The following is a 20,047-nucleotide window of genomic DNA, read 5'->3' on the forward strand; positions in this document are numbered from 1 at the left end:
GAACATTACGTTGAGTTTTCAGTATACTCGTTATATACCCCTGCTAAAACATCAAGCAGTCATCCATATACACATTCCAGGCGTTGTCAAAAGACAAGAAAAAAAAAAAAAACTCGCAAACTATTAGAAACATTGCTTCGGGATAGAACTATCCCCAAAGTCGTCATAGGGTCATAAAACTCAGTTTGAGAAGGAAGAGTTCCTTGTACAAGGCCGTTCCGCTCTGCGGCACCAGCTCATGTCTCGTCCTCCTGCTGAGGCTGCAGTCTTCGCAAAACGACCTTGTCCTTTCGCCCAAACCAGCCCAAAACAAGGACCGGAGGCGTTGCCGCCACGGCGAGGACGGCCTGGAAGATGAGAAAGTTCTTCATATTCTCGGGAGGATTGGCGTTGTTCCCGGCCTTGAGCGGGTCGCTCACAATGACGAAGATGGCGCCGAAGAGCTGGCCGCCGGCCCAGGCCGCAGTGGATGTGAGTTCAGGGCTGATGGGGTGACTCAAGTCGGCTAGCAATTCGACGGCAATCGGCACGACGGCGAAGCACCCTGCGCCGATGATGGCGAGAATGACGTACGGACCGGCAAGGGCCTTTGTTTGGGGCATCCATATGAAGATGACGAGGCATGCCGCGACGATGGGGACGATGATCTTTAGGGAGAGGAGGAAATGCTTCGTACGGTCCAGGATGGGCGATGTTATAGCAGCTGTGACGAGACCGACGACGATGAGGACGGCGCCGCCAATGCCGGCCTGGTCATCCGTGAAGCCGTACGGCACGAGGATCTGGTTGAGAAGACTGGAGACGGCGTTGAAGATGCCGACGTAGACGGAGAAGGTGATGAAGACGAGCCAAACTTCGAGAGAGCGGACGGCGGTTCGGATGGATGGGAGGAGTGGCATCTTTGGTGTTTCTGAAGAGGCGCCGACGGGGGTGGGCGGCTTGGAGGGGATGAAGAAGGCTGTTACCGAGCAGGCCGTAGACTGAAGTGTCATTAGTTACAGCTTAGATCTGGTGTAGGGATATGTTGGAGAAATACTTACAATGATGGAGACGTAGAGGACCATTTGCGAGACGTCCTTTGGTGAGCTCACCCACAGAGGGTTAATCAACTGCCCCAACGCCGCGCCCAGCGGATTCGCCAACGTAGCCAAAGCAGTGGCCGCCACACGCCCGCGGTGGGTGAACCACAGATCCGAGTACTTGGCCGGCGTGGCAAGCACAAACGGCTGGGCAAAGCCAATCAGGATCTCGCCCACCATGGCGCAGGCGTAGATGCCGCCCGAGGCCTTTGCCGCGCCGGCGTAGCGGATCCAGTTGCCGACGATGAGCAGCGAGGCGGAACAGATGAAGCCGTACTTGAAGCCGCGGTTGACGACCCAGATGCTGACGGGGAAGATGGCGACAAAGGCGAGGAAGAAGGCGGTGCTGAGCCAGTTGATTGCCGAGGAGGTGACGTTGTAGTAGGTGGCCGAGTCGCTGACGACGGGGGCGTAGGTGAGCCACTGCAGTTATTATTAGCCGTCGAATGAAGAAGAGGCGTGGAAATCTCGAGATGTGCTGCTTGAAGTTGACTTACACCCCAGGAGACCATGATGTTCATGAGCGTCAGCTGAGCAAGGCCAAACCACCGCCGCTTATACGTCCGGTATTCGATAGAGGTGCCGTTCTCGATATCGGGACTCTGCTCGTCGCTGCTGGGCGTCTCGCGCTCCTGCAGACTAAAGTCCTGCGACGAATCCTTCTTGGAGCGCCAGAAGCGCAGGGCCTCGGTGCTGCTGGCCGAGTTGGACATTTTGTGGAAGGCGCCGCTGCGGGGGGTATCGTCGGCGAGCATGTCGGTGGTTTGGGCTGCTTGGCCGGTTTCCTTTGCGATGCTGTCCATTGTAGCTTTTTGAAACTATTTTCAAAGATAGAAAAGAAACAACCCGTTTGCTTTATATTAAATCGGTGCCCTCCAGCTCAAAACTCCCCGATTGGCCTGGGCTCGTACAGAATGTCGCACAGCTGGCCGGCGGCTGTAGCTCAGCTGTTTCGACCCGCCAGCTCAGTCAGTGCGCTTGGACACAAAAAGAGAGGCGTATAGAGGAGACAGACATCCACTGGTAGCTTTGGGTTGCGAGTCTCTTATATAAGAAAAGCTCTTCTTGTGTTTCGTTCCGTCTTGACTCTCTCTCAAGCTCCGTCAAATGTCAGTGACTCGCGTGAGCTTTTCCTGCTGCCAGCGGAGACACCAGACACGGGCAGTTTTACGGAATGCGAAACGCAGCTCTGTTTACCATGACAGTGGTAATGTCCGACGGCGAGGCAAAGACGCATGGGCCGGCCAGAAGCAGCAACCGAGGGAAAGCAGCATCCAAGAGGAAGAAGAAGAAAACAACGGCTAGAGGGCACAAGCTCCCGGGAGAACAAAGCAGCAAGACCGCAATGACGGAGGGAAATAGACCCCAGGCTAGGCTAAACGGTCCTTAACAGCTGCGGATCCCAGCCAAGAGCTGATGCAGCTACTACGACTAACAGCGTTGGCAGCAGACCCCGCGTGAATATTAGCGGGCTCTCCAACGTTTTAGGTATGTGGTTTCGGTGGTTTGGAGGGAGCAATGCCGTGAGGGGCTTAGCGGCCAGCGGCATGGCTTGCATGGCTGGGGATCGAGCTTCAGCACCCGCCAACGCCAACTCTTTTGCTTCTTACTTTTGGAAATTGATCACGGGAAGACAAAGAGGTACCTCGGCTCGAGAACTATCTACGCCATTCCCATTTCCTATCTACTAATACCAGACGCTGCTCTTCATTCTGCGGGTAGCCTCGATATCTTGTCTATCTGGCTGACGCCCCTCTGCGCTAATCGTCCGAGGCCTGCACGAGCAACGCAAATAAAATGTTGGGGGACCACAAACTGCCAGCAGCCGCAACTCGAGTCGGCCTCCTATTTCCCGTTGTCTGAGGATTGCTCGTTCGAAGAATGCCGGTACAGAGCACTGATGCTACCTGGAATAACTTGAACTCTTGGATCATCCTCTCAAGGCATTCGGGTCGAAACCACCATCACCGTATGCTACCCGTTAAAGATCTGACAAACACCAAGCAAGCTAAACTGCAAGTGTAGCTCATCTTCGGGCACGGACCGGTCTAGCTATCGCCTCGAGCTATAGCAACGGAACGTCGGGGCTCGGACACGCAACGCCAATTTCCTAGTCTTTGAGCTACTCGACATGGGATTCGCCAGAGCCAACGTCGCACTTCATTTCGGAGGATATCACACAGGCCATGGCCCAACCTCACAGGGGAGCCCAATGCTACCTACCTCCGAGGATCCTTACGCAGAAAAGAGAGCTCTATTCCTGACGAAACTGCGTCTTCACTGCGTTCCAACTGGAAACAAGCTTGTGCCGTATCTCTGCATCTAGCGCCCATTATAGTGCGAGTGGAGAAGCGGCGGCGATGGGACCAAAATCGGCGATGGAGCCGATGGAGTGTGGCTTTTGCTGTGACCATGATGTGCCCCGGCGTCCAACCGCATTAGAGAGTCTGTCTGTGTCTTGGTGAGTGGCTACTTTACCTGCTATCAGCGAAGTGATGTCCCTGTACCCACAGCCGACGTGTTGGACAGTTGGGTGAGCACCGGGTTATTGGCCAGTCGCTAATTTACGAGGGATGGAATCTGAGATTCCCGGATGCAAGGGCAGTCAAGGATTTGCCTCCAAGCTCTGGCTGTGCGCTTCTTTTTGATTGCTGTACTACGACTTCTCTCAGAATGGAAATTCTTATCTCTTCGGTCCCCACTGCAATTAGAGAGCTGTCTTTCAGTCAAGACAAAGGGAATAACTTCCTTGTGTATATTTTTCCGAACTTTCTGCAGTTAATACTGATTTGAGAGCGCAGGTTAATAGTGACACGTGCATTCATACACACGATCCAGCCGCTCACGCGAAGCCTAGTAGTGCATCTAACGACACTCATATACTCATCACAAGGTTTTCTCTCCAAAATGCCAACCTCCTTTTCCCTGGAAAAGAATCTCTATTATTATCGACTCATTAAACTTATTGATGCTGTGCGACACAATGGCAGTGCAAAGTGTCGCACAAGCTGATAAGCCCACCTGACTTGGAACTGCTGTCTCAAGCATGGGTCATTTTCCTGGATAGCCATTCCCAAAACAATCTATATGTCGCCAATATGACGGGAGTTGACTTCATTTCATGCTGTGTTCATTACGTCGATCCTATGTGTCACTACATGGCTTTCATAGATCCAAATTGATTATCGTTTAGGTGTGCTCTTGTCTCTGGCAGTATTCAGGTCTTCGGGATGATTGGAATGATGGCTCAGGGTGGCCATGATCCATTTCGTCATACCTGCCATGAAGGATGCCCACAAAAGGTAGAATTCAAATACTAAAAAGATTCTTTCATAGTTGATATAAATATATCCAGAAATCTTTTTAGTAGCTATACGTCTTGGCTATGCCTGCCGACACCAAACCATCATCCGGGCGCCCCTTATCATGTCTTGCCTCCTGAGACACAAGACAGGGAGCCATGTCTGTAGGCTGGCAAGCGATTCAAATGGCTGTACAAAGTGCAAGCCTCGCTGGTAGTAATAAATAGTAAATACCCTTCTACCTTACAACTGTGATCTTTTTTGTTCTTTATTCGCTTGGTAGCGTCGGAAGTTGATACTAGACATATCTTTGTCAGATCTTCGGTGAAGGATACTTTGATCGGGATTTCATGCAAACAAAATGGATCAGCAAGATGGAAAAGCATCCGAAAAGACGGAACTCGGGCAGTCGCTGGAATCAGCAGGCTCCGAGAGCACCCAGCAAGCAGAATTGACCCAGCTCAACCCCCAGGCTGCTCCCCGCGATATGGGAACCTTTGAGATCATTGCTCTCGGCTTCAACATCCCCAACAGCTGGTTAGCCGTCGCCGTCGCCCTTTCAGCCGCCTTGACAGCCGGAGGCCCCGTTTCCTTAATATACGGCAACTTTGTCATCACCGCCATGTACGGCGCCGCAGCCGTGACTCTCGCCGAGCTTGCCAGCGTCTATCCTACCGCCGGAGGGCAATACCACTTTGCGAGCATCATGGCGCCAAAGAGGTTCAACAGGTCGATATCGTACATTTGCGGCATGGTTGCGACGATTTCGTGGATTATATGCTCTGCCAGTATCACTAGTGTTACGAGCTTGTGTATCGCTGCCATTGCCGAGTTTTATAATGGCTTTCAGGCGAGCGCTTGGCAGTTGTTTCTCATTTCCCAAGCACTTAATGTGATTGGTTTGGTGTATAATTTGTTCTTGCTGAAGAAGACGCATTGGATACACGATGCAGCTTGTAAGTCTCTCTCTATATGGGCGTGAGAATATGGAGCCAACCGCTAATTACGATCAAACAAGTCTTTCTCACCCTGTTCTTATTCGTTTCTGTCTCTGTTCTTTGTCTCGCCCGAGGCGACAAGCAGTCTTCGGCTTGGGTCTGGACCAACTTTGAATCTTCTTCGGGCTGGACGCCTGTCGTGTCCTTCTTCACCGGCCTCACCACTCATGCGTACATGTTTGGAGGTCTCGACGCCACGCTTCATCTTGCGGAAGAAACGCTGGATCCTTCCAGAACGGTGCCAAAGGCGCTCATGTCCACCATTGGAATTGGCTTCTTTTCTGGACTAGTCTTTTCTGTGGCCATGGCATATTGTCTCCCGAGTTTAGATACTTTGGCGAATGATCTGTGAGTAATAAGAAACCCCCTTTTCTTCCTTTCTATTGCGTAAGTGAGAAAGAGAGTTGAATATATTGCTTACTCGACGTGCTTAACAGAGTACCTGTCTACAAACTATGGCGTTTGGCTACCAAATCCGATACCGCCGGCACAGTCTTTCTCGTCATTGTCATCCTCCTCACCACATACATCATAGCCGCCACCCAGCAAACCACGTCTCGCCTGCTCTGGGCCCTCGCCCGTGATCGCGGCCTCGCCTTCTCCTCTCAATTCGCCAAACTATCTCCCAAGCTGGGCGACATTCCTGTGGCGGCCCTCCTCCTCGACGCGGGGCTGATTTTTGTGTGCGGGTGTATAAGTCTGGCTTCTTCCGCTGCATTCAATGCCCTTGTTGGCGTGTTTTCCCTAATGCAAATGATTTCTTTTGCGATTCCTGCTGCGCTGCTGATATATCGTCGGAGAAGTGAAAAGGTGCTTCCGAGGAAGAGGGCGTTTAAAGTGCCCGAGGTGGTGGGCTGGGCTTGTAATATTGGGACGATTGTTGCGGCGGTTATTGAAACTGTCTTTTTCACGTTTCCGACGGTTTTGCCTGTGACGGGCGGTAACATGAGTAAGTGGATTCTCTTACGTTAGTTTTGAGACGTTGATACTGGTGAAAGATAATGCTAACCTTGAGCTTTTCCACAGATTATGCCGCGGTAGTGTTGGCGATTATCGCAATCGTCATGGCTATCAATTGGTTCGCGTTCGCAAAGAAGCATTACCAAGGCCCGAGGATAGGGCTTGCTCAGTAGATTAATCTTGGATATTTTGGTCAAACCGCCCGGAAGAGTGATTTTGGCAACAGGTCTTTGGATAGGATTGTCATCTACAACTCGCACTTACTTTGCTTTGTTGAAAGTATAAAAACTTTACTTCAATCTTTTAGAGAAATTGTTCAAGGATGTTAGACATAACTACATTGCAATAATAGTCATTAGCCTGTTCAACGTTGGTCTGTATAAACATCACTTACTGAAGCTCTATCAATCATAATAATAAGCGCAAGTGCGTAGGTATGTATAGGCAAGCTCTGGACTGCAATAGCACCGAGAACTCGATGGAAGTGAATGCATCTAAGTTAACAGCAGGATACGTGTATCACCATACTGTGGGCATCGCAGTAGTATTCCATAATATCCATAATAAATTGGTAGCTTTCATTCAGTAGTTGATACTGGAGATCAGGCTCTTGAAATAGGAAGTGCGTAGGGAAAGAGGTATAGAGGATTCCATGTGAATGGGAGCGTCACACATATCCTAAACATTCTATGACTAAAAATGCACGATAGTGTATCAAATTCATTTAATCGATTGGCTGCAGTGGGCTTTGAAATGAGGGGTTAGGCAAGTACTTATCAGTCAAATGTAATTGGTCTTGTGTGACCATATTATATCTCCTACCGCCCCAAGGCTGCATCCAAAGACACGCATCAACATTGTTTACACTTCATCTTTTATGGTCTTTCAGTCGAGATGAGTCAAGCAGATCCAGGCTTTCGAAATATCGCAAACAATCACTTTGGAGACAATGTCACAATCCATCAAGGCGATGTACATAATCACGCGTCCGATCAGGCCAGCCAGTGCCTGAAGGATTTGCGGTCAACCGATCCCCGCGACGATAAAATGCGCATCCAGAACACGAAAGGCGGATTACTTAAAGATTCGTACCGCTGGATCCTCGAACATGAAACCTTTAAGGACTGGCGTGACAATGCAGAGAACAGAATCCTTTGGATTAAAGGCGACCCAGGAAAGGGGAAAACAATGCTGCTCTGTGGCATAATCGACGAATTGATGCCAAAAACAAAACTGGCCAAGTCAGCGGATCAAACTGCGAACACTATACTCTTGTCCTACTTCTTCTGCCAGGGTACCGACAGGCGCATTAATAACGCTACCGCTGTACTGCGTGGACTGATATACCTCATCATTGCACAAGAACCCTCTCTTATCTCGCACGTTCTGGAAAAGTATAACCATGCGGGCAAAGATCTCTTTTCAGATGGGAACGCTTGGGTAGCCTTGTCGGAAATATTCGCGGCTATCCTGCAAGACCCCAAAATGAAGGAAGTGATCTTAGTTATCGACGCATTGGACGAGTGTGAGGCAGACTTGTCCAACCTCTTGGATGTCATTGTACAGCAATTCGAATTCTCTCACATCAAGTGTATCGTATCGAGTCGAAACATACTCGGCATTCAGCAGCGACTCGAGTCATACATACCTGAAGGCGTTCTGAGTCTCGAGCTGAAAGGAAATGCTTCATGTGTATCCGAGGCCGTGGATGCGTACATCGAGCACAGCATATCACGACTAACCTCGATACAGGGCGAATACAGCGTTCAAGAAAACTTACGCAAATTAGTCCAACAAAAAGCCAATGGCACATTTCTATGGGTATCTCTAGTGATGAAAGAGCTTCAAAAGGTTGAAGCCTGGGAAGTAATGGAAGTGGTTGCAGATATGCCAACGGACCTAGTTGCCCTATACAATCGGATGATGCACCAAATCAACAGCCTATCGAGAAGAAATAAAAGTCTTTGCAAAAATCTACTTTCAGCGGTATTTACAGCATATTATCCACTCAGCTTGGCTGAAGTAGGAGTTGTCGCTGGGATACCGGATCACATATCGGGGAGCCTCGAATCCATTGCCAAGCTGGTAACAATGTGTGGTTCACTTCTCACACTAAACGAAGATAAAGTCTACTTTATCCATCAGTCGGCAAAGGATTTTGTTTACACAGAGATACACTCGACTGACGCTGCTAAAAGACATTTAGATGTCTTCAAGCAATCGGTTGCTGCTATATCAAAGCTACCAAAAAACATATACGGCCTCACAGACTTTGGGCCTAGGCCGAAAGATGCGCAGCCGCCTGATCCGAATCCTCTGGCTTCAATGAGATACTCATGCTTTTATTGGGCCAATCATCTTTGCGATACATGTAATGCGAGCTCCGAAGACGAAACCCAACTGATCATCAATGAGACGTTTAAACCCTTTTTAAATAACCATGTCCTCCGTTGGATAGAGAGCTTATCTCTGCTCGACGGGCTTTTAGAAGGCATACGTTCCATGCGCAAACTTCTCCACGAGGTATGTTCCAAGAGTCTGGGACTACATATGAACAAGGATGCTAATGGCTCGTTACATGTAGCTACCACGTAATAAAAATATTCAGCTTTCGAGCACTTTAAGCAGCATAGAAATTTTCATCCTTCGCAATGCAGCGCTTATTACCAAATCGCCGCTTCAAGTATATGGTTCAGCCCTTATGTTTAGTCCAGTGCATGATCACATAAAGGCAACCCAATGGGACGAGAGACTACCTTTCATCAAAGACATTCAAGGGATTACAACAGACGGTTTCTTGAAGACACTCAAGTACCACACCCGTCGTGTTGAAGCTCTTGCAATTTCCCCCCGATGGCGAGATGCTGGTGTCAAAGTCTTGGCACGAACAACTATGTTGCTGGGACGTTGCAACAGGTGCCCTTGACTGGACAGTTCAATGCCATGACTATGGTGTCTCGGCCATTGCGTTTTCGCCAGACAACAGAATATTGCTACTTGCCACCTGTGGATATCCAATGCTGGGAAGGGACACTAAAGAAAGCGAGAAAGAAAACGCAAAATGCGATGACTATTGGATAAGATATATTACATTATCGCCAGCAAGTGGGATACCGAACGCAAGCCGTGTCGTCCGTTTGGTGGTCAAACGTGCGGTGCGATTAAATTGGCCTTCACTGACAATTGATTGCCACTATGACGTTACTGCTCTCGCGTTCTCATCAGATTGTAAGACGTTGGTATCAGGATTAACATCTGGCTTAATTCTATTGTGGGATGCAACAACTGGCGCGTGTCTACAGATCATTCAAGGCCATGATGGCGAGATACAAGCAATTGCAGTCTCGCCAGATGGTGGGAAAATAGCATCAGGAAGTAGGAAAATATTACGACTATGGGATGCAGCAACGGGTGCGCACCTAGGAGAGCTTAATACGGCAGACTATGAGTTCGCCAGGGGTTTTTTTACTACGACTGGGATAATACAAGCCATCACATTTTGTCAAGATGGTGAAAAGCTCCTACTAAGTTTGGAGGGGGTAGAAAACAGCGTATGGGATCCAAGTTCGGGCATTCTTGTACAGACTTCCGTCGGGGAAGACGATTCGGTAATAGCAATCTCACCAGACAATAAGATATTGGCGTCGGCAAGTCACAAGATACAGCTATGGGACGCGGCAATAGGCATGCAAGAGAAGGGTGAATCCAATCACTTTGTCGATGCATATAGATTATTTGCTTTTACACCCGATGGTAAAGCAGTGGCATGTGCAAAATCCAACATAGCGCAGATATGGGATACCACGGCAGGGGAGTGCTGTCGGACAATCGAGGACAATTGGCGACATAATTTCACCGACATCTGGGACAGTTGCGATTATAGCGCCATTGCAATCTCAGCGAATGGAAAGACCTTGGCATTGGGAGCATGGTATGAAAGTGGGGGACCAACAGCATTGCACTGTCAAATACAGTTATGGGACACAATGACTGGGGAATGTACCTGCCGGGAGCCCATGGACCGCAATCGGGTGCGGGGACTTGCATTCTCGTCAGATGGCACCAAGTTAGCGATGGGATTCGAACCCGGAACAGTTGTGCTATTGGACATAGTAAAGGGCGGGTGGCTCTGGGAGGTGGACTGTTATCATTCTTATCGACCAAGATGCCTCGCTTTCTCCCCAAACAATAGCATGCTGGCATCGGCGCATTATCATCTATTCGAAGCTAAGATCTACCAAATAGATTTATGGGACACAGCAACGGGAAAGCATCGGCAGGAATTCGATGTGGAAATTCCGGTGAAAATTCCGGACGAGCAGACGTATAATCATATTATGTTCTCGCCAGATGGTCAACATCTCTACTTAGAGCATCAATACAGGGTAAGATTGTTCGAGGACGATGAACGGATTGTGAGCCTAGACGCAGATCTCTCGAAGGACATACAAGGCCGAGGTATTCCAATCACTGATGGGTGGGTAACGCAAAATCGAAGACGCCTACTTTGGATTCCTGAAGAATATAGGAACCAATGTGCATTCGTTTGTGGCAGTACGGTTGTACTTGGGCATGGGGCTGGAATAACATTCATATGGTTGGATTTAGTCGATGCCAGAAGATGCGATAGGGAATAACGACGTCGCTTGCAACATGCGGTATGTTAATGGTGTTCAATCATTTCATACGTGGGACTTCAAGTAATACTCTTCTTCCAATATAAGCTAACCTTAGTTACACAGGGCACTTCTCTAGACTCAAGTCTATACCTAGAGGCAATAAACTTGACAACATGCATTTTTTATTACAATGTATGAATAACAACTACGCTATGCCTCTACCAAATGAAAAAAAAATTATATACAAGATAACCATACGCGATTGAAACTCTTAATACGGACTACAAATTGACATTATTTGGGACACTGATGAAATATAGCAGAGCCTATATTGTCTGCTTCTTCTCTTGTCGTACTCAAAACTCACTTTCCAGCCAGTTGTTGAAACGCTACCCTCTTCTTCCTTGAGCGGTAGGAAGGAGAAGCAACTTTCGCTTCTTTACCAAATGACACTCTACTATTGCTCTTGCTTGTTTTTGCGTTGGGGACAAACCAAGAGAGCAGTGAGAAGTGAATAACCAACATTTATCTTACGTACTGCTTCATTCTAGACGCTGAAGGATTTAAGAGTGTACAAGCAAAGAGGAGTCCCTAGATCTTGTTGGATTGATGGAGTTCTTGCTTGTATCAGATAGTATTCTTATAGTCCATTTAAAGACTGTCACTTGAGGCAACTTACCCAGATAACATGTGCCTAGGTAGAGACCAGCAGCCATACGGTATCACATTACTCTAAAATGGGTCTGAAAATGACGGGCATATGCAAGGGCATCGGATATTATTTGCGCTGATTGGCCGCAGGCTGAAATGCCGTTTCCCGGTGCCCTATGCTTCAATGTCTGCAACGCTAAAGCCATGTCGTAGAATTCTTCTTCAATAAGACTTGGCGAGGCCATTTGCACACCCTTGGGTATTGGTGAATCAAGAATCAACTGCCAGTTTCCTCAGGTTCACGTGTGTTATTCCCGATTTTGGACGGCTCAAAGGTCAAAGACTCTTTAGCCAGCGGCCTCTATCGCCATTGGATATGATAGAAATCTCAGAATATCGCAGTCGATTCAGCTGAGGCTCATGAAATGTGGCCGTGCAGTTCACCAAGGGTGTACTTTATGACAAGACGTACTCATGCAACAGCAGCATTACAATTCAAAGCATGGGTATAGACAGATCACAGTTTAGAGACACAGCAGGAAGTATGTCCAGCCTTCCATCCACGAATCCCGCGTCCAAAGCCATGGGAATCAGAACGAATAGAGAAACCAGTTTGCAATTATATTTTATCTGGGGCATGATTGACGCTGCGATTTATCCATTGATGAAGGGACTCGAGCAACACGGGTATAAATTTCAGATCATGCCAGCCGCACGAAGAAAAGAAAAAGAAAAAGAAGAGCTTCGCTCTAGCGCGGCGAGTGAAGAAATTTATAGGCTTGAAGGCGTGGGCCCGGAAAATTTCTGCTGTGCTTAGTCATCAGCGCGCTTGTTCAGTGTAGTCACGATGGCCCGCCCACACTTTAGTGCAGGTTTGCACTGGAAACAAGTTGAATTGCCTTATCTAGTAGCGAGATAACAAAACCAATAATATGCTGTTCAACAGTGTTCATCTGTGCTTGTTGTCTGTGCGTATCATATCATAGTATGAAACAGGATACCCATTTATCCCTAGGAGATAGATGATCGTACTTGTAAACGAAATAACGAAACGGCATCAGAAGACTATTTTTCACTTGTGACAAATTGCAACTATGTATGAAACTTGGTTTCATAATATATGGCAGTAAAAAGCACTCAGGCTGCAAATAATGGGCTTATTCTTTCTATTATACGTGACGGGCACAACAAAAGACGTTGGCAAGTACGCTCAAATGACTATAAACAAAAACGCTCAATGGGTATCTCAAAATATCAAAATATCGTAATGCTCAACCACCACAACATCTTCACATGACATCCAAGCTCACCTGGGTTGGAAGAAGAGGCTGACAAAGACTTGGCCGAGACTGTCCATGGGAAACGCCGTTGTTTTCTCTGAGCTACGCCGCTGCACCCAGCCCTGCCAGGATAACGACCATGCCCTCGGAAATTTACAACCCTATGGCGCTGCTTGAACTGCGCCGCTGCACCCGGAAACCCTGCCAGGATAACGACCATGTTCTGCGTTTAGACACGGCATCTTCCTTTCATCGAACTACGCCGCTGCACCCGGCCCTGCCAGGATAACGACCATGCCCTCAGTCAGAACACCGTGTCAATGTTTCTTTCAATCTAACCGCTGCACCCAGCCCTGCCAGGATAACGGCCATGATCTCGGAAACTCCCAACAGCCTCATACCCCAGTCTTTGCCTTCTTTTCCAATTAGTAGTTCGAACGGGGCTTGCCCGAGGCATCTAGTTCCCAAAGCGTAGACGAATTGGATCTCCTCGAAGGCCTCGTGTTCAGAGTGTTTCGAGAAGAGTTTGCACGTGAAGTTGGCGACTTGGGCTTTTATTTTCGGCGCTTTCGCCCGCCATTGTCGCTTTCCGGAACTTGCTCTTCCAATACTTTTTCTGAACTTCCCTGGGCTAGATGATTTGCCGAATCGTCTTCCGTAAAGCTAGCATTGGGGACAGGAGATGGTGGGCGTGGCAGACTCTCTATTTTCTGACGCTTATATCCGTTGTCTTCTTCATCTTCGTCAGACCTGGATCTTTTCCGTGATGCGCTCCCATGGGCAGCCTGTATAGATGACGCGCGAGTAGCCTGAGGGGTCGGGGAGGTTTCGGTATGCGCAAGACTGTTGTCTACTTTTGGACGTTTAGGCTCATGGATGCTGATATCTTCATCGTCGTCAAACCGAACCCTCTTCTTGGCCGAATTCGAACCTTGGCTTTCAGATGATATACTGGATCGTCTTCTCAGCTCATCTTGTGTCGCCAGAGACTCATTTCCCTCCTTCAGGTCCTGTGAATCGTTTGATATGAGTGATGGGACCTGCTGAATTGAAGGGGTATCGTCTTCAGAGTTGAGGGTATGTGAAGCAGCATCGTCGGATAAAAGCATCGACGATTCGAATTCCGCCCTCGCGAAAGTATTGCTTCCCCCATAGCGCATCTTATACTCCTGGTCGAGCTTATAACCATAGTCTATATCCTCAGGAAGCTGAGTGCCCCACTCATCCTCACTGGAAAACTCTTCATCTAGAGATTTTTCATATTCTGGGTCAGCAGAGGGGGCTGGGATGATTTCCCTAATAAGTTCCTCCGTCTCATCTTCCATGAGTTCGTGCCCTCTCTCTTGACGGGAATTTTCCTTTGTATGACCCTGTTTCTCCACGACTATCGTTTTAGGTTTCTTATCCGATTTTCGTTGGTAGACGTAGGTATGTAACAACTGGACAAAGTGGTCGAGGCATCTGAGCTTTTGTGCCGGGGGGGATCGCACGAGGAGCAGCGGAAGTTGGATTTTGAGCATCGAGGGCCGGATAAGTCTCTTCAATAACCCAGTATATATCTTTTAGCGCAGAATTGAGGACTTCATATTGTTGTTTGTTATGTTTCTCAAATTTCCGTTCAAAATCCGCTTTGTTTTTGGAGGCCTTTGCTATCTCCATAGCGGTTTCAAAATATTTGTTGCTGTCAAAAATCGAAATGGGATACGTATTGAAGCGCTGCCAGTATTCTTTTCAAAGATGGTCGGGGCTGCGCATGCCAGGAGGAGCAGCCTCATACCATTCGGTGTTTTTTGTCAGCTCATTGACCGGATTTGGCGCATCGAAGCGACCCATGGTCAGTATCTTTGATATATCGCTCGATTCGTGGTCGCCGTCAGGTCGCGATGATGTGCGGGTGCTATTGATCGAGCCAGGAATGATCAGGATAGTCGTTGTCGATGCCACAGTGTTATGGTTCTTTGTGCTGAGATGAGACGTGTGTCCAATTCCGAGCCTGACTCTTAGCCAGCCTGTTCAGTGATGCTGCAGTGGAGCACGTTTTGCTGTGTGTCGTACTAGTAGAACCGTTAATAAGGCGTAGCGAATCACGCATAAAAGGGCACGCTGCCTGCACGGAGTACAGAGCATTCTGCGCCTCTTTAGCGACACCCTGTTAGTGAACTGCTGTTTGTACTTCATGTGTTGTCGTTGGCATCTGAGGTCGCCACCGATTTCCGCCTGTTCATGGCATAGTACGCCACCCAGTATCGGATCCACTCATATTCACGGTGGCTTCTGGCGAGGAACTGCCCGCTTTTAGTGCCCGGCGTGGCACCAGATAGCGTCTGGTCTCTTATTGTATGGCGCATCTGAAGCTCCTCTGGCGTTTTGCTGCCTCTATTCAGCGCTCCTCTGCAGCGTGTATAAGTATGAGGCAGTGGTCGTGGTGTCATTGATTTGAACTCGCAGATGAGATACCACCGCTTAAAACCGTCAGTATTATCGATTACTACCTATACACACTGTTCTTCCTCATTCCAAACATATCCTAGACATCCTGAGCCAGCATCATGTCGGAGCTCACTAATGATTCAATCCTGTCGGCTTCTTTTGGCACAGCCCGATCGCATATCAGCGCCGTTGACTCTCATTCCTCCCAACCGCCGTCAATTCAGATAGAGCATCGCGCAATAACCGCAGCTGAAGAGCTAGGGAATCAAGGTTACGCTCTGACATGCTCTCAATCTAGTTTCGGCTCTGCGACGCAGATAGGGCCACACTTTCTTGCCAATGAAGCGGCATTAGAATTCAAAAGAATGCGTGAGGCCTTGAGATTCGCTACGAAGGCACCAACCACCACGGAGATCGATGCACTGTTTACGAAAGCTTTGCGGCGTGTGCAAGATGCTAGATTGATTATAACTTCAACAGACTTTCCTGAAGATACGCATCGGAACTCATCCATCATACCCCTCCCATACAAAGCTACGAATAGGTTGACGTTTGGTGTCACCCAGCAAGCTCAGGATGCGGACTTGGTTCTACGTTTACCGCTCGAAGATAAAGATGGCTATATTTCATTTGAAACTGGTATAACATGCCAGATTATCTACCATCCTGGGAAGGATGACTGCCTTTTGGTAAACCATGCAGAACGGCAATTACGCCTGACAAACTTCAGTTCATCTCCGGCTCTCTGTGTATCTATTGGAGAGAAGAAAAGTCACTTCCTCCAGCCCGGCATGTGGAGAATATCTATAGACGGCGACAATAAAGATTCTGGAGAATATCATCTTGCTGAGTTTTGGCTTCGTGAAAGACAATTTGACATCTCAATTCGGACAGCGGATAGCCCATCGCGAACAAAGCGAGGCATTGACGATGGCGCTGAAGAGAATGTCAACAAGAGACAAAAGCGAAACAATGATCTCACAGGAACTACCCTCATCCGACCTTTAAACAAGACGAGTATAGAGCCAAGGCCTACCGCGATTGGCACTGAGAGCACTGATGCCCGGAATCTAGCTCTCACGTCATCTGTCCAGAAGATTCCCAACAAAACAACAGTCTCCCTTCTAGATCTCGCAAATGGAGAAGAAGCCGACATCCAGGCTCTGCAAGATAGGCCCGACAGCTCTCAATCAGTGTCTACAGCAAAAGGACCAGCAAGCTATCAACTACGCCGGGTCAAGCAAATTGCAGCTACAGCATCCGCGAGTGTTTTTCATTGCATACGCTCTTCTGAGCTTGTAGCCGCCAAAGTCCTTCGATACGACAGGGAGTCACCTCTTGTTTCTTCGTCCTTGTGGAAGACAGAAAAAAAACACACTTGAGAAGTTAAAACATGTGAGTCAAACCACAGTTTCGTGCCATCGGTATACTGCAAATTTCGTTCTAACCCAACGCAGAGGAACGTTGTAGCGCTCAAGGCGTTTGATGGTCGCATGCTTGCGATATACCCAGAGCCTCTCCCAGAATCTCTTTATCGGGGAGTTAGGGCCAAATATTCACAATCGGCCATTTTTCAAATATTGCTTGATATTTCATCCGCTTTGGTGTACTTGAAGACGATCCCAATCGTCCATAACGATATCAAGCCACGCAATATTACCTACTCCTCTCAGCGTGGCGCTGTTCTTGTCGATTTTGGATTGGCAACGAGCGCCAGTAAATGGAACGCAGGAGGCACGCTTTGGTACCTCCCTCCTGATCTCCTAACCTCCAATTCGCGTGGATCACCAGGGGACATATGGGCGTTAGGTATCACCATGCTCTACTTGCTTGGCAAAATCGATTATCCGGAGGAAAAGAAGAAAAAGACTACCAGTCCGGAGAAAGACTCCGAGAGGCGCGATTGGCCCATACTCAACCTCCTTCATAACGACGAAAATCAAATTAAGATGAAAACATGGCTACAGTACATTTTTTCTGTCAGAGCCGAGTTAAGTCCAGTATACGTGGGGACTGGGATAAGCAAGCTCGAATCTATAGTGTTTAATATGCTTGAGCGTAAAAGCGAACTGCGATTCGAGGCGGAGGACATTGTTTCTGCCCTCGATAAATCGATGGCTCAATTGCTGCTGGCGGCTTGAGATGTTTATTGATTAATAGGTACATGTATATGTATAGCAGAGATATAATAACTGCTTTTTGTTATGACAGAGATTTTTTTGGGGGAAAGGATTATGAAAGCATTGATGCAATATAGATATCCACACCATGCAAGGACACTCGAGAGCTCATATAATAATTAAATCATTTTTTGAGGTTCATTAGTCAATGGATATGATAGTCGCCGCTGGTTCGGCGTTTCTTTGAGCTTTAATACAAAACGCTGGAAAAAGCTTACATGTACCCACATGGCATCCAAAATTAAACCACTAGAAGATGAAGAATGGTTCATGAATTGGCACCTCAGAGATGTAGGACACCCTGCACGGAGAAACGCTGTTCTACTAGGCAGAGCCAACCCAATGCTATCGTTACGAGCTTGTCTTATGCTCCCAGCTGAACAATTATGGATTAGTCAAACACTACTCATTCGAGTATTTGGTGAATCAACTCACATATCCAAGAAAAGCTTCCAGAGGATGGAAAACAGCAGCCCTTGAAGGCCATTGCTCAAGATGCGCGTAGGGAGTCCTCGCCCAAGCAGCCCCGAAATTCCGTCTTCTCTAATCACCAGCTGTACAGCCTCGGCTATAAATGTGTTAGGATGAAAGTTCCTCTGCAAGGATCTTGGAGAGATAACATGGAGCCACTTACTATATGAGACTTTTGTATCATTGACCTGTCGATACGTCTTTACTACTCTCAGCGAGTTGGAAACTGAGTCGGATATTATCGATGCGACGAATCCTATAAACGCCAAGCGTAGCAGCCATAGGAGAAGCTCGGACTTTGGTGGCTCTGGAATGCTCTCCGTCAACAAGTTATACTGTAGCAATGTGAGCGCCCAATTCATCTCTTGTGTTCAAGGTAGATACAAGCCTTACAGTCGCAAACCAGGGATAATGTCCAACAAATGTCGCTCCCGCAGTGGCAAAAGCTCCCCACCATAGAGTACCGACCCCGTGTTCTTTGATGCGCTGGCGGAGCAGGGCAGTTCCACTGGAACCTTGGGCCTGGAGAGTTGTTTTGAGCGTATCGACGGGAGTGAGGATCATGCGGAAAGCAGCAGCACTTGATGTAGCGCAGATTAGCAACAAGAATATTGTGAAACATTAGACGGGAACCAAGTGTGAGTATACCAAAGCGAGGCAAAAACAGTCTTTCCGAGCGAAGGCAAGTCCTTCAGATAAGAGTTGGACTGCAGAAGTGCCAAGATGCCAGCGTTGGCCGCTGTGTCTCCAAATCTTGCCAGGGGTCCTGTAGATGGCCAAACGTTAGACATTACCCAACAACATATAGACCACTTTCAGTAAAATGAGTAGATTGTTCACCTTGTATAAGTGCAGCTCCGATGCCCGAATAGTATCGGCCAAATCCACCATCAGCATAGAGCTTTTGGGTTGCAATGGTGAATGAGGTTCCAAAGCGATATTGATAGTTCATAATCGTCCTCAGCGGCTAAATGACGCGACAAAGTCTTAGTCTTGGCTAAGAGGTGGATGAAGAAGAGGGTGAGAGTAAGTGAGTTATTACCATGAGAAGCAGGACTTGTAGGAACATCGCCGCCGCACCGGACAAGCCGCCGCCAAGAGCTCTCTTGAGTGCTTTATCCAAATCAAACTATACAATGCCAGTCAGAATGCAAACTCATGGCAAAAATGCACGCAAGTGAGAAGATGTCACAAGGTAGCACCAACGTTGACATCGCCATCTGCGTCAATCCAGCCCTTGATAAAGACTGCAAGGACAAGGGCCGCAGCAATAGCCCAGAATATCCTCCACAGGTACCAGCGAGCAGACCTCTTTTGATCTTCCTGCTGCTCTGGATGAGACTGGACCGACTGCTCTCCTACCAGCAAGGGCGTGCTTTCAGTATGTCCCGCCTGGGTCTCAACATCATTCTCTCGAGTCATGGCGCTAGCTCGCACGCGCCGCAATAACCTCTGTGGCAGTTTCAGATGTGCCTGATAGATAACGAGAGTCTCTTGATAATGGTAAATGTATGCATCTCTCAAAGCAACGTAGACCTTCCCAATCTCAAGGGACAGGCAGGTGACAAATCTTGTCAGCAAGGGAGGGCGAGACTACTAGCGAATTAGACTGCCCCTCCAGATTGGTCATCACTGACACGCAAATGGAGATGAGAATTGCGAGATCACTATCGGCATTCATACCGGTCGGCCCGGCCCCGGAAATAATCTACTTGGCCATTCATTGTTTAAGCCCGCTGTGGCGGCGTGGCCATTGTTGAATCCACGTGGGTGATATTTCTGGGTTCAAATTGCATGTCTTTGTTCACATGTATTCACGATATGGGCATTGGTGCGACGAGAAGCCGTACACGATAACGAGAGGTGACTAGAGATGGCCAAGTGCTATTTCCACAGATGCAATTAATCTGGTACTATCCAGATCTTGCATAGAAGCCGCTACTAGTGGTTTTTGAACTCCATCTTAAAATCCTACAAACAGCACGACAGAATCGTGACACATGTAGGGACCCATCCAATTGGTCCAATCGAGCCTGCGTGATTCCTTTGCCCAAATTAAGCTCAGCGCATCAGGGAA

At 48.1% G+C, this 20,047-nt stretch overlaps 8 protein-coding genes across 8 annotated transcripts; 4 read left to right on the forward strand and 4 right to left on the reverse strand.

The window, feature by feature from the left end:
* Positions 1-37: 37 nt before the first annotated feature.
* On the reverse strand, positions 38-2,518 carry TrAtP1_007720 (uncharacterized protein). The gene is made up of 3 exons (XM_014092559.2): positions 1,577-2,518; positions 1,041-1,502; positions 38-980 (listed from the first exon to the last, which is right to left on the reverse strand). Exons 1-3 carry the CDS (start codon positions 1,880-1,882, stop codon positions 237-239), a joined length of 1,512 nt encoding a protein of 503 aa, XP_013948034.2. The 5' UTR covers positions 1,883-2,518; the 3' UTR covers positions 38-236.
* Positions 2,519-2,763: 245 nt separating this feature from the next.
* On the forward strand, positions 2,764-3,650 carry TrAtP1_007721 (uncharacterized protein). Its single transcript, XM_066113640.1, has 2 exons — positions 2,764-3,048; positions 3,105-3,650. The coding sequence occupies exon 2, from the start codon at positions 3,211-3,213 to the stop codon at positions 3,403-3,405; it is 195 nt and encodes a 64-aa protein (XP_065969726.1). The 5' UTR covers positions 2,764-3,048; positions 3,105-3,210; the 3' UTR covers positions 3,406-3,650.
* Positions 3,651-4,742: 1,092 nt separating this feature from the next.
* TrAtP1_007722 (uncharacterized protein) lies at positions 4,743-6,512 on the forward strand (the record flags this gene model as incomplete). The annotated part of the gene is made up of 4 exons (XM_014092560.2): positions 4,743-5,337; positions 5,400-5,727; positions 5,817-6,328; positions 6,406-6,512. The coding sequence occupies 4 exons, from the start codon at positions 4,743-4,745 to the stop codon at positions 6,510-6,512; spliced, it is 1,542 nt and encodes a 513-aa protein (XP_013948035.2).
* Positions 6,513-7,170: 658 nt separating this feature from the next.
* TrAtP1_007723 (uncharacterized protein) lies at positions 7,171-11,203 on the forward strand. The gene is made up of 3 exons (XM_066113641.1): positions 7,171-8,862; positions 8,924-10,997; positions 11,082-11,203. The coding sequence occupies exons 1-2, from the start codon at positions 7,234-7,236 to the stop codon at positions 9,263-9,265; spliced, it is 1,971 nt and encodes a 656-aa protein (XP_065969727.1). The 5' UTR covers positions 7,171-7,233; the 3' UTR covers positions 9,266-10,997; positions 11,082-11,203.
* A 2,240-nt stretch (positions 11,204-13,443) lies between these two features.
* Positions 13,444-14,409, reverse strand: TrAtP1_007724 (uncharacterized protein; the record flags this gene model as incomplete). The annotated part of the gene is made up of 1 exon (XM_014092562.2): positions 13,444-14,409. One exon carries the CDS (start codon positions 14,407-14,409, stop codon positions 13,444-13,446), a length of 966 nt encoding a protein of 321 aa, XP_013948037.2.
* Positions 14,410-15,063: 654 nt separating this feature from the next.
* On the reverse strand, positions 15,064-15,237 carry TrAtP1_007725 (uncharacterized protein; the record flags this gene model as incomplete). The annotated part of the gene is made up of 1 exon (XM_066113642.1): positions 15,064-15,237. One exon carries the CDS (start codon positions 15,235-15,237, stop codon positions 15,064-15,066), a length of 174 nt encoding a protein of 57 aa, XP_065969728.1.
* An 873-nt stretch (positions 15,238-16,110) lies between these two features.
* TrAtP1_007726 (uncharacterized protein) lies at positions 16,111-16,701 on the forward strand (the record flags this gene model as incomplete). Its single annotated transcript, XM_066113643.1, has 1 exon — positions 16,111-16,701. One exon carries the CDS (start codon positions 16,111-16,113, stop codon positions 16,699-16,701), a length of 591 nt encoding a protein of 196 aa, XP_065969729.1.
* A 1,149-nt stretch (positions 16,702-17,850) lies between these two features.
* On the reverse strand, positions 17,851-19,392 carry TrAtP1_007727 (uncharacterized protein; the record flags this gene model as incomplete). Its single annotated transcript, XM_014092564.2, has 8 exons — positions 17,851-17,875; positions 17,935-18,067; positions 18,134-18,305; positions 18,364-18,550; positions 18,619-18,736; positions 18,811-18,937; positions 19,013-19,099; positions 19,177-19,392. 8 exons carry the CDS (start codon positions 19,390-19,392, stop codon positions 17,851-17,853), a joined length of 1,065 nt encoding a protein of 354 aa, XP_013948039.2.
* Between the last annotated feature and the right edge of the window lie 655 nt (positions 19,393-20,047).

This window comes from Trichoderma atroviride, chromosome 4, assembly GCF_020647795.1.
Source record: "Trichoderma atroviride chromosome 4, complete sequence".
Lineage (NCBI taxonomy): Eukaryota > Fungi > Ascomycota > Sordariomycetes > Hypocreales > Hypocreaceae > Trichoderma > Trichoderma atroviride.

Bases quoted from the DNA above. Each gene is read 5' to 3' on its own strand.
- TrAtP1_007720 (XM_014092559.2), bottom strand. From the start codon at position 1,882: ATGGACAGCATCGCAAAGGAAACCGGCCAAGCAGCCCAAACCACCGAC. The intron at 1,503-1,576 runs GTAAGTCAACTT...TAATAACTGCAG, and splicing joins ACATCATGGTCTCCTGGGGT to TGGCTCACCTACGCCCCCGT. The intron at 981-1,040 runs GTAAGTATTTCT...ATGACACTTCAG, and splicing joins TCCTCTACGTCTCCATCATT to TCTACGGCCTGCTCGGTAAC.
- TrAtP1_007721 (XM_066113640.1), top strand. From the start codon at position 3,211: ATGGGATTCGCCAGAGCCAACGTCGCACTTCATTTCGGAGGATATCAC.
- TrAtP1_007723 (XM_066113641.1), top strand. From the start codon at position 7,234: ATGAGTCAAGCAGATCCAGGCTTTCGAAATATCGCAAACAATCACTTT. The intron at 8,863-8,923 runs GTATGTTCCAAG...CGTTACATGTAG, and splicing joins TGCGCAAACTTCTCCACGAG to CTACCACGTAATAAAAATAT.